The 13,990-nt window shown below is 39.7% G+C and overlaps 1 protein-coding gene across 3 annotated transcripts in view; it reads right to left on the bottom strand.

Annotated features, from left to right (window-relative positions):
* Positions 1–234: 234 nt before the first annotated feature.
* Positions 235–13,990, bottom strand: part of LOC138967476 (hippocampus abundant transcript 1 protein-like) — a 44,799-nt gene continuing 31,043 nt past the window's right edge. For all 3 annotated transcript variants that reach the window (XM_070340029.1, XM_070340032.1, XM_070340030.1), the window contains one exon: positions 235–10,915. In XM_070340029.1, coding sequence (XP_070196130.1) covers positions 10,860–10,915 — 56 coding nt within the window. In that variant the 3' untranslated portion in view covers positions 235–10,859. The remainder of the gene's footprint in view (positions 10,916–13,990) is intronic.

The raw sequence follows: 13,990 nt of genomic DNA, 5'->3' as shown, positions 1-13,990 counted from the left end.
TGTGGCTGTCTGTGTGTGTGTGTGTGTGTGTGTGTGTCTGTGTGTGTCTGTGCGTCTGCAAAACAGTTGACTTCACTAAATACCTTCCTCTCAATGCATTGGTTGTTTCTTGGAAAAACAGGGCTGAAGAACAAATTAAAGACGAGGTCTATCAGAAAGGGAACGCCACAAAACACATAAAGCCATGGATGAAATTTAGCAAAGGACGCATACAAAAAGAGGGAAACAAAACCGTTTCAGCTTTATACACTTTTGATTTTATTTGAACTGAGTCGTACACTTACAGCAAACATATCAAACAAGTCCATCAAATCCCAGTCAGAAAAATATATAAGATTAAAACTGATTCTCAGACATTCATTCACAGTCGCAATAGATATACGCCTCAATGAGGAATGTTATCAACGCCTAACAAATTTAACACTTATGAGTTATTTTCAATGAAGAAAAAATTGTTTCAGTATTTATCAACTAAAGCACCATAACCATCTATTCAAAGGAACTAGCTCTAAATCATCAAGAATTGTGTTAGAAGTAAAACTGCAGCTTGCGAGTGCATTTACAGAAATACACAAGAACATGTGTACACATATGTACTCAGCTGGGAAGGTTGCATAAGAAAGAAAAGAGCACCAGACTAAGAAAGTGATGTTCCAAAAGAGTTTTCTTGATGCAGGTATGTAATCACTGCAATCACACACACACACACACACACACACACACACACACACACACACACACACACACACACACACACACACACACATGAATGCACTCACACATACATGATTGCATGCATCCATACACACACACAAATACATACACACACATGCACACCAGAGCCTAGAATGTCAAAAATATTCTATGTTACATTACAAGCCTATCATCTAACAAGTAGTCATCGCACCTCATTGTCTCTGTAAATGCCTGGTGTGGGTTGCTTCCCTTTCAAAGCTTTTGAGTGTTTTATCAAAGATCAAAGATCACCAAAACAAAGTCATGCTCTCGAGTGATTCTGAGTCAGATGCTTTTCTTTGACAGTCAGGCAAGGTTAGCACTATTGCACTAGTGATGTACTTATCTTCAACAGTTTCTCACAATTCCCTATTCTGTTTTTAATTTCATCACCTTGTAGATCAGGGCACATGTATGTCCAGGCTTGTACTGAAGCAATGGTCGATGGTAACTTGCTAGATGATTGGCTTGTGATTTTACACAATGCAACACTTTTAAAATACAAACACCTTTAAAAAATATCTAGCATTTTCATCTTGTGCAAAGAACAGTTTGATTGTAAGCAGCAGGTGAGAACAGCAACATGCTTCAACAACTGACATTCCCAGAAAACTTTAAATGTGCAGAATTTTAGCATGCAAACATTTCATCATCATTAACTAACTGTTTTGAAACAGGGACATACTAACACGTGATCAGTGTGCTTTACAGCAGAAATCAAAAGGTGCTTCATCTGAATTATCACAATGTTTTCTTAAACAACACAGATAATAGTTTTCTGTTTTCAAAAACCTGAAACATGTTGAACTGCACAGAAAGTTACCGGTATAAAAATCCATTCAAGTTAAGAACTCTCAAAGTCATCTTCTTCCTTTAGCACATACAGGATCCTTTGGGAGGTGGAGAGATAGAAAACTTTATTGTTGAAAAAACAAACGTTCGCTTGATCCTAAAAATTAGAATTTTAATATAACCACTGTTAAGGCCGACTTTGTAACTTGGGAATTTGAAACTCTACCAGTATAAAATAAACCAGAACAATAAAAGAAAATGTAATAGAAAATAAAGAAAAGAAAAGAAAAATAAGTCGCGTAAGGCGAAATTACTACATTTAGTCAAGCTGTGGAACTCACAGAATGAAACTGAACGCACTGCATTTTTTCACAATGACCGTAGTCCGCCGCTTGTGCATAACGGAGTGAAACTGACGAGCCTGTTCAGCGCGGAAGTGGTTTTGCTGTGCTGCATAGCACGCTTTTCTGTACCTCTCTTCGTTTTAGCTTTCTGAGCGTGTTTTTAATCCAAACATATCATATCTATATGTTTTTGGAATCAGGAACCGACAAGGAATAATATGAAATTGTTTTTAAATCGATTGCGGAAATTTAATTTTGATCATAATTTTTATATTTTTAATTTTCAGAGCTTGTTTTTAATCCAAATATAACATATTTATATGTTTTTGGAATCAGGAAATGATGTAGAATAAGATGAACGTAAATTTGGATCGTTTTATATAAAATAAAAAAAATGTATTACAATTTTCAGATTTTTAATGACCAAAGTAATTTATTAATTTTTAAGCCACCAAGCTGAAATGCAATACCGAAGTCCGGCCTTCGTCGAAGATTGCTTTACACAAATTTCAATAAATTTGATTGAAAAATGAGGGCGTAACAGTGCCGCCTCAACTTTTACAAAAAGCCGGATATGACTTTCTTTCTTTCTTTCTTTGGTGTTTAATGTTGTTTTCAACCGTTCAAGGTTATATCGCGACGGGGAAAGGGGGGAGATGGGATAGAGCCACTTGTTAATTGTTTCTTGTTCACAAAAGCACTAATCAAAACATTGCTCCAGGGGCTTGCAACGTAGTACAATATATTACCTTACTGGAAGAATGCAAGTTTCCAGTACAAAGGACTTAACATTTCTTACATACTGCTTGACTAAAATCTTTACAAAATTGACTATATTCTATACAAGAAACACTTAACAAGGGTAAAAGGAGAAACAGAATCCGTTAGTCGCCTCTTACGACATGCTGGGGAGCATCGGGTAAATTCTTCCCCCTAACCCGCAGGGGGACCGGATATGACGTCATCAAAAGTATTTATCAAAATAAATAAAAAAAACGTCCGGGGATATCATTCCCAGGAACTCTCATGTCAAATTTCATAAAGATCGGTCCAGTAGTTTGGTCTGAATCGCTCTACACACACACACGCACAGACACACAAACACCACGACCCTCGTCTCGATTCCCCCTCCATGCTAAAACATTTAGTCAAAACTTGACTAAATGTAAAAAGAAAAAAGGGCAATTCCTCGGGATAAACTAGCTCATTGGACACAGTCATTCACAAAGCAAGGGACACTATCCAAGAAGGGAAATGAAAATACACAATACTGACATTGTATATCCAAACGGGATTTGCTTCCGCCAAAAGAATACTTAAAATACACAACCTTTAAGGAATAAGCAGCTACTGGGAGATACTCGGGCGGGGTGATGCTTGCACCAAAAGTTTACCCTGTTTGACATGAAATTCACATAAAAACACATCATGAAGCATCTGTGAAACAGACATAACACAGGTTACTGAAGGCCCATGAACACATTTCTTTCTTTTCAATCTTCTTTACAGTTACACACATGTACCCATCTCTAATGCATCCTTTTTGACACTTTTATCCTTGGAAAATTCAACATCATGCCTCCTTACTTCGAGTCAGCTTGGTGTTTCACCCAAAACTTTGAAGCTTATCATGGAAAAATATACTCTTGCACCAAATTCCATCTCATTCTACATGTAGGAAGTACCAATCAAGGCACTGTCTCATCCTGTCATATGCGAGTTCAGTTCTATGATCAGTCACGTAAAAGGGCTCATGATGAATGCTGGTGCCCGTTTCTTCTGAGAACAACTGTAATTCACATTATTTTTCTTTCTACAAATGATGTATTCTGCTCAAAACAGAAAAGTTGATCATGCAGCAGTACACACTTAGATGCAACAACAAAGATACAACAGCAAGACTGTGATTCTTCCTGATTCTCCCACATATCAGTACAGCATGACTTTGAGAGTACTTTGCTTCCTTGGTAGATGGTCTTGTAAATCACCACAAATCTTGTCAGGCTTTTACCTCAATTAAGAGCATCCTACCACTGGGACACATGACAAAATTTACAGCCTACATGATTTCTGTGCTAAGTGGGAATTTCTTTACAAACAAATCAGGTCACTAAGACATTGTCAATCTGTGAAGTTAATGAGCGCTTCTGGGTGATAACGCGAGACAACTCCTGTGATCTTGCCGCGAGGTGGCGCCAGTTACCAGCCGAAAGAAAGAAGGGGCATAACCTCACCAGAACCGACCATTGTCTGTTTACCGTATTAAAAATGCACGACTTACACACAAACTGTTACCAAACTGATAGGCTATTTGGGACCAATGCAAGTTTTTTTCCTTTCTCGTGTGATCTTGCCGCGAGGTGGCGCCAGTTACCAGCCGAAAGAAAGAGGGGGCATAACCTCACCAAAACCACCCATTCAACAAAACATTTCCCCCTGACTATGGCATTAAGTCTCAGGGCTTGGAAACATGAATACACGCATGCAGGAAAAAAAAAATGGGTAGCGCCGTATACTGTATGGCAGCTCGCTTTCCCCAGGGAGAAAGCAGCCCGAATTTCTGTGAGGTTACCCTCATGGACTATATAAAATCTTATCCTTATCCTTACAGACAGCAGGCAGGCAGTAGAGTGTTAGTACATGTGCAAGTGGAAGGACACTTTCACCCCTGGACAGGTCAGTAATGGTGGATACTTCTTCTTCGTTCATGGGCTCAAACTTCCACGTTCACGCATGTTTTTGCACGAGCGAGTTTGTACGTATATGACCGGTTTTACCCTGCCATTCAGGCAGCCATACTCTGCTTTCGGGGGAGGAGGTGGATACGATCGTCTACACAGGAAGGACGCAATCTTCAACCTTACACACACATTCCAGGGCCTACGCAAAGCACATGCACAAACATCAATCAAACATATAGAGAATCAACAGGGATAAGCCTTTTGGAAGACAACGCTGACAGCCGTCCGTCACAATCACAAGAGAAAGACCGGTTAAAGCAAAATGTGCACTCCACTACACCGTCTTTTAAAGCAATGTTCAACACCGTCTTTTAAAGCAATGTTGTTTGAGCAAAGCCACGTTTACCATTTTCAGCAAACAGACTTGTATTACAAGACCATTTCTGAACAGGTATAAATAGTATTCAGCACCTATCTCTTACTCCTAAAGCACAATCATTCTGAACTGCAGAGTTCTCTCATATTCAGTTACTTATTTAATTTTTTTTAAATTTTTACACACTTTTCCAAGAAAATTAAATCAAATTAACAATTAATTAGTATCTTTCTGCAGAATAAGACAGACCCCAACCAGAAAAAAGCATATCACACAAATTTTGAGAAAATTCTTTATTTGGTGTTTTACGTCGTTTTCAACCACGAAGGTTATATCATGACGGGGGAAGGGGGGAGATGGGATAGAGCCACTTGTCAATTGTTTCTGCTTCACAAAAGCACTAATCAAAAATTTGCTCCCGGGGTTTGAGAACATTAAAAAATACAGACAATAATATTCCCTTTGACTCAGATATACAATCAATAATATCAAAGTATCGCAGAACATTTTGCTCAAGAAAATTCAGGAGAAGAGCAAGCAAAATTAATAAGAAGCACATTGTCTATTTTCAAGTTCACAGACTGGCCTACATTCACTTGCTTGCATGCCTCATAAGGAGATAAAAATAAAATAAATCATCAATATTTCTGACAGGTAACATAAGAATCACAAAGAAACACAATCAACAAGTTATTTTAGACTAAAAAGAAACACAACCTCACATACATCATCTTCATCATCATCAGTCAACCATTTTTGTTATAATCAAATTGGATTTTGGATAATTGATGTGAAAGAGCAAAACATCCCAGTACTCACTCAAATGACATAAGAACACAAGACATTGTCACTGACAAGAGAGGTCAGTACTAAAGAGTACATGTACTACAAGAAAAATTAACAAAACACCTTTCTTTTTTTGTGCATGTTTCTTCTGAATTCAAAGTTTGACATTTTACATAAGTAACAGAAGCAAACCATGCATTGTATGTACTTCAGACGGGCGCAGTGGCATGGTGGTAAGACGTCGGCCTCCTAATCGGAAGGTCGTGAGTTCGAATCCCGGTCGCTGCCGCCTGGTGGGTTCTTCTTCTTCTTCGTCGTTCATGGGCTTAGACTCCCACGTTCACTCATGTTTTTAGCACGAGTGGATTTTTACGTGTATGACCGTTTTTACCCCGCCATTCAGGCAGCATACGCCGATTTCGGGGGAGGCATGCTGGGTATTTTCGTGTTTCTATAACCCACCGAACTCTGACATGGATTACAGGATCTTTTTCGTGCGCACTTGGTTTTGTGCTTGCGTGTACACACGAAGGGGGTTAGTCACTAGCAGGTCTGCACATAAGTTGACCTGGGAGATCGGAAAAATCTCCACTCTTAACCCACCAGGCGGCAGCGACCGGGATTCGAACTCACGACCTCCCGATTAGGAGGCCGACGTCTTACCACTGCGCCACTTCGCCCGTCTAGCCTGGTGGGTTAAGAGTGGAGATTTTTCCAATCTCCCAGGTCAACTTATATGCAGACCTGCTCGTGACTTAACCCCCTTCGTGTGTACACGCAAGCACAAGACCAATGCGCACGGAAACTCCGCCTGGATGCACCCTAAAGGTCTTTCAGCCGGTCCCAAGCCCGGATAAAGGAGGAGGGTTGGGCGTGGGGTTAGCAACTCCACCCCGCCAAAAAACCAACTTGCTACAGAAACCGCAACAAAAGTTGTTGCGGCCCTATGCTCCACAGGGAGTCTACAGGAATAAGTCAAAGTCAAGTAAGTCAATGCGCACGGAAAAGATCCTGTAATCCATGTCAGAGTTCGGTGGGTTATAGAAACATGAAAATACCCAGCATGCTTCCTCCGAAAGCGGCGTATGGCTGCCTAAATGGCGGGGTAAAAACGGTCATACACGTAAAATTCCACTCATGCAAAAACACGAGTGAACGTGGGAGTTTCAGCCCACGAACGCAGAAGAAGAAGAAGAAGAAGTATGTACTTCATCCCTTATGTCATGCTAAATCTGTCCATAATCAATCACTTTGAATGGTAAATGATCATTCATGGATTACAGGAATACAAAAATAATCACTCTTACAATGAGTAACTGATCACCTGGAAAATAAATCTGAATAAAAAGTAAAACCATATGACTCACATCTCTCATACTAAACACAAACTTGTCATTCATAAATCATTTTTTGACATATAAACCAACACTAGCACTCACCCAGCCTCAAGCAACAGGCACAACAGACACAAAGTGATCAACATGTAAGTTTCACAATCATCATCATTTGAGCAATCGTCGAAACACGCACGACAGAATATAAGTATGACTAGATCACAAAATATACCAAGGGTAATTGCCAAATGCCTGCATGTACATCAACTTGAATCTACATGGGTGGGACTGAAAAATTTCATGAATCCTGAAGAATTTTAAAGGGGGATCTGGGGGCCCCCAGACGCTGAAGGATTTGTATATTCAACAACCAAAAAAATGTCACCACAGACATTACGAATCCGGATTTCCGGAATATACTGGAAGAATCCCACCCATGAATCTATATTTTGACAAACAATCCTCGATTTTCCTTTTCTCACTGTTAACAAGCATTTGAACGCCTACCTAAATTTAACTACAACAATTTTTCTTCTTCACAAGAAAAGAGTCGTTTGTAATGTGAGCAAAGTTGATGTTGATTATATCGCCCTCCATAAAATGAATGACAATATTTAGGGCTGATAGGAGAGATATGTGTGTCAAGCCGATGAGTACAGGCCGACCTTAAAATAATGACTTTGTCTCTTGCCGACAGGAAAATACAGAATGTGTACTGAACAGTCCATAAAAAGAGAAAAACTTGAAGATAACGAATCCACGTTCTCTTTGCTCAAAAGAAGGTTTTGATGTGTGCATAACTGATGTTTGGTGTTCTAATGGGTTGTTCTGAAGTTACCTTACCTTACCGACTGTCTGTCTTAAACCCATTACCATTTTAATCAAAATATGAGAAGCAGTGTGATAATAATGATAAAGTAGTTGAAAGCATGCTAAAATAAATACCCTGCCTATTCAGTACTGCAGAAAGGGGAGATTAGTATAGATGATATGAGGTGAAAATGGTTTGGAATTACATTTCAACCAAAACTTTAAATGCCTTACCTCTTAATAAAGACAACATAATACACAAAATACACTGAAATGGAACAAAAGTACTTCAAGGGCAAATACCAAAGCGAGAGTTTTTAGAGGAGGCATAGCCAGAAAATCAACTTCTTTCAAGAAATGCACTCAGCTCAAATCAAATACAGGAAACCTCAACACAATAAAGATATGTACAAAATTATGATACATTGCATGATGAGTTCAGGACAAAATTACAACAACAAAAATACATACATCACAGTGATAAACAAAGAGTGCTGCTGCCCCTCCTGTTAAAACAACAAAATATTCTCTAAAGCAAACAACAAATAACAATTTTATCCAACTACCAATAGATAGAGGTCAGACAAAACTGTATCGAGGGATTACAAATTGTCTGTGTTACTTTATTACAACTTAGAAAACTGAGCCACCATTCAGTACATATAATCATTTGGTATTAGCACTTGTTTCCTGCAAGGAAGAGAATTCTAAACAGCAAAGTTCAGGAAAAAAGAACGTCTAAAAGCACCATCTACATTTTTTTTCCAGTTGGAGAGCTTGATCTTGTACATTAAATGAAGACACATTAAAAATCGTTCTTTATACTCTACTGGGAATGAAGGAAGACTAAATAAAAATCATATGCAAAGCAAAGTTCATCAATAATGAACAACTCATGAGACAAAAAATATAAACGCTACACCAGCTAAGGAAGTACTGTGAAATCATCCAAGATGGTAGGTATTTTTAACATATGAATTAATCTTCCAAGTTAAAGACAGATGGCTCTCACAATGTTAAAACAATGAACTGTCAAGTTCCCCTTAACCCACACCAAAATCTTCACAAAATACCGTATTTGACGGATTACAAGACGCACCGTTTCATAAGCCGCACCCCCGACTTTTAACCAAAAAATTGGGACGAGCCACGTATAGGCCGCGTCACTATATTAGCCGCCATCGAAAAAAAGATAATCAGATCGTGTCAATCAATCAAAACAACCAGGCAAACGAAAGTACGGTGTTTGGCGAAATCGGCTCCGAGAATAAACAAGTGAAACAAAGAAGAAACAACACACACATGTAGTCCCGCCCGGAATAAGCTTTTTTTGGATGATTTACGACTTTTGCGCACATTTCAAGCAGACGAAAACACAACATGGCGGCTCTCGCTCCTCCAACTATCGCGAGACACAAAAAAACGAAATCTCGAGCGTGCAAGATCCTGATACATCCGGTGTTTTTCTGTACGCTATCTTGTCACGACGACTTGTTGACAAACGAAGATTCGCGAAAGAAAGAGAAAAGCGCCGAGTCTTGAGTAGAGAGCTAATAAAGTACCGGTAATCGCTAATCGAGCGAAATGAAAATCCGCGGCGACTTCCATTAGCCTGATTAGGTGAATGCTATTCAAGTTTAGGTAACGTTTTAGCCGCATCTTTATATAAGCCGCAATGCGATTTTTTTTATAAAAAAAAGTCGCGGCTTGTAGTCCGTCAAATACGGTAAATAAAAAGTGGTTTTGACAGTTAAAACTGGCACAATATATCACCCCTTCCCCTGCAATTTTCAAGATGAATCTGATTTTATGGATATTTGGCACACAACATCTTGAATGCAAAAAGTACACAGATCTTCTATCAAAATGTGAAGACAGAAGGGTCTAAAGATGGATGGTGGAGGGGTGTTTATCTGTGTGCGGGAGGGTCTAAAGATGGAAGGTGGAGGGGTGTTTATCTGTGTGCAGAAGGGTCTAAAGATGGAAGGTGGAGGGGTGTTTATCTGTGTGCAGAAGGGTCTAAAGATGGAAGGTGGAGGGGTGTTTATCTGTGTGCGGGAGGGGGAACAGGGGGGTGGGGTCGTGGGTGCGGACGGTTATAGCAGTAGAGGACAGGGGGAGATGATAGTAAAATGACAATATTAGCGTGGTAAGGATGCTGGGGGGAGGGGACTGGCTTGGCTGTGTACTCTATTGCAGAGGGAGGGGACTGGCTTGGCTGTGTACTCTATTGCAGAGGGAGGGGACTGGCTTGGCTGTGTACTCTATTGCAGAGTGGAAATCTACCATCATGCTGAATGATACTTATTTAAAACCGCATGTCAAGGTGTGTCACGACTGATTTTAAAAAAAATGACTCGAGGCTTTGTTGTCAAGACCTTCAAGTATCAGCCAGCAACGCTGATCAAATAATGATGCTTTAAAACTGCATGTCTAGTAATACCATGACCCAATTATAATTACAACCCGCTCGGTCTAGTGAAGCATTTCTTGGTCGTGAGAGCTCCTCCATGGTTTGCTCAGCTTAGGTTAGAACTACTGACAGCAATTCGGTTGACAGTTGGTTGAAGGAAAAGAGACACTGCTACAACGATGTTTGTGAATGTTAGCTGGACTTGTGGATCGGAGGAACTGTGCTCCACTACACTGTCCAGTAGCTGGTGAACACCGTCTAGCAACCCGTGACTGGTGACCAGCTCAGCAGCTTGGCTGAGGAAGATGGGACTGCTAGTGGTACCGGCTATGTGAGGCCCCTGCTATGAGCGGACAACTCCCATGAAAGGACACCTTCTGTTGCTCCTTTGACCATTAACTTGACTCAGTCATGACAGGCCACCTGCAATCTGGGGACACCTTAAGACTTGCTCCCAGGGTGTCCTTCCATAGCAGGTCCCGCTGCACTGCTTGTCACTTCAAAGTAGAGCAGTTGGTTGGATGATCAGTCAGCCGTGGAGAAAAGTGTGGTAGAGAAAAGCGTGGCTGGTGCGTGACGAAGGTGACGCTATAACGGCATATCTACTTCTGCCATCAGCGGCTGGACCTCATGCTTCTTGGACCCTGAAAAACACACAGCAAAACAACGTTAACAATCTACCATGTGCGTGCTGAATGTTGAAGGTACCTTTTTTCACAGGTAGCGCTGATCTGTACAGGCTTCTACATGGAATAAAGACCAACTTTTAACTTGAAAAAATACCAACATTCAAATACGCTTGCTACTTTCTGTGCAGAGCGGGTATTTCTCTTGTTGAATCAATTTTGTAACTGACATTAGAGTCAACAGCTGTTTTAGCTTTGGCACTGAAGCAGAGTTGAAACAAATTCTGCAAAAAACATTTTCACTCGGCAAATAACACAGTCAGGCTGTTTTGGTATGTGTACGCATAGAACTGTGAGAATGCTCTCATTCCATGTAAAAACCTCATGGACAGATCTGCAATGGCTGACATAATCGTTCACACCTGAAGGAATGTATATTTAACCTATATGATTCAGTGAAAAACTGCTTGAAGCTTGTACATTGGCAAAAGCAAAATAAGTGGATAAATCTTGGAAACAACTCTAACATCAGCTTTAGTGTTCTCCCATCAGAAATTAAAACTACGAAGCAATGAAAGCATTGCAAAAGTACAAAGCCACACTAACATTTCAATGTGAGACATATTGTAACACATATGTTAGTGACACCTCATAAATAAAACAAAACAAAACATTAAACAAGAAGGGCAAAGCCCATACGACTCACATGCTTGACCTTGACCTTTAGCAATGACATCATACACTAAGAACTGCTTTACACATTTTTCCTACCAAAATACATGTGACCTTGACCCAAGGTCAAGGTCATCCAAGGTCATGCAACACAAAGCTGTTAATTCAAGACATAGGAAGTACAATGGTGCTTATTGGCTCTTTCTACCATGAGATATGGTCACTTTTAGTGGTTCACTACCTTATTTTGGTCACATTTCATAGGGGTCAAAGTGACCTTGACCTTGATCATATGTGACCAAATGTGTCTCATGATGAAAGCATAACATGTGCCCCACATAATTTTAAGTTTGAAACAGTTATCTTCTATAGTTCAGGGTCAAGGTCACTTCAAAATATGTATACAATCCAACTTTAAAGGACCCTTGCGACCTTGACCTTGAAGCAAGGAGTCAACCAAACTGGTGTCCAAAGATAGGGCTTACATTGCCCTGTATAGCATACATAGCTAAGGTTGCCATTCTCGATAACTTCAGAAAAAAATGCGAAAATGTGAAAAATGGTCGTTTTTAAGACAACAATTACGGCCCCTGTGACCTTGAACTTGAAGTTAGGTCAAGTTGCCGCACATGTTTTTTGAGATCTTGTAACCATACACCATCAGGCCACATCAGGTGTTGATAGACTTAATAGTGTCCAAGAAATATCCAACGTTAAAGTTTTCCGGACGGACGGACGGACAACAATTACGGCCCCTGTGACCTTGAACTTGAAGTGAGGTCAAGTTGCCGCACATGTTTTTTTGAGATCTTGTAACCATACACCATCAGGCCACATCAGGTGTTGATAGACTTAATAGTGTCCAAGAAATATCTAACGTTAAAGTTTTCCGGACGGACGGACGGACACCAGGACGGACGGACGGACGGACGACTCGGGTGAGTACATAGACTCACTTTTGCTTCGCATGTGAGTCAAAAAGGCTTTAGCAGGTATCAAAAATCCTGAGTAGGAGAGGAATAGTTGCAGTACCAAGGTTGTTATTCCTTTATATTATATTTTCATATTTTTTTAACTGATTAAATATAAAATGTTAGTTTTACGCTTAAAGTACGACAGTGATAAAGTCAAACAAAGGTAGACATAAGCAGTCCAAAACCACTTAGTTAGTTTGATAAAATTTAGTGTTTAAACTAATACTGAACGGAACATCAACTTCCAAAAAAGTACTCTACCTTAATACCATAACTCTAATCGTAAATCTAGCACATTACTGCAAGGAGAGATAATAAACAAGTCGCGTAAGGCGAAATTACTACATTTAGTCAAGCTGTGGAACTCACAGAATGAAACTGAACGCACTGCATTTTTTTCACAATGACCGTAGTCCGCCGCTTGTGCATAACGGAGTGAAACTGACGAGCCTGTTCAGCGCGGTAGTGGTTTCGCTGTGCTGCATAGCACGCTTTTCTGTACCTCTCTTCGTTTTAACTTTCTGAGCGTGTTTTTAATCCAAACATATCATATCTATATGTTTTTGGAATCAGGAACCGACAAGGAATAAGATGAAATTGTTTTTAATCGATTTCGGAAATTTAATTTTGATCATAATTTTTATATTTTTAATTTTCAGAGCTTGTTTTTAATCCAAATATAACATATTTATATGTTTTTGGAATCAGGAAATGATGTAGAATAAGATGAACGTAAATTTGGATCGTTTTATATATTAAAAAAAATGTATTAGAATTTTCAGATTTTTAATGACCAAAGTCATCAATCAATTTTTAAGCCACCAAGCTGAAATGCAATATCAAAGTCCTAACTTCGTCGAAGATTGCCTTACAAAAATTTCAATCAATTTGATTGAAAAATGAGGGTGTGACAGTGCCGCCTCAACTTTTACAAAAAGCCGGATATGACGTCATCAAAGGCATTTATCGAAAAAAAGAAAAAAACGTCCGGGGATATCATTTCCAGGAACTCTCATGTCAAATTTCATAAAGATCGGTCCAGTAGTTTAGTCTGAATCGCTCTACACACACACACACACACACACACACACACACACACACACATACACCACGACCCTCGTCTCGATTCCCCCTCTATGTTAAACCATTTAGTCAAAACTTGACTAAATGTAAAAACAAGAGACAGAGTACAACTGACAGCCAGAGAGAAAGATAAGAAACACAGTGAAACAAAAGGTGTGTATTATTTAAATTGTAATGCCACATGAACATGTGAACATTACCAAGATCTATAACCACGGCTTCATTATTTGTACAGCAGTACCTGCGATGTGTGGACCCTCCCATGAGAGGACACCTCCCTTAAAAGGACACCTTCTCTTGTCCCTTTTTATATTATTTCTACCAACGTATACCTGTCATGCCCAGGACAGAGGACTCTGGAGAG

Source organism: Littorina saxatilis, linkage group LG5 (genome assembly GCF_037325665.1).
Source record: "Littorina saxatilis isolate snail1 linkage group LG5, US_GU_Lsax_2.0, whole genome shotgun sequence".
NCBI lineage: Eukaryota > Metazoa > Mollusca > Gastropoda > Littorinimorpha > Littorinidae > Littorina > Littorina saxatilis.
Note: the sequence above shows the minus strand (reverse complement) of the source record. Positions and strands in the feature narration are given on the sequence as shown.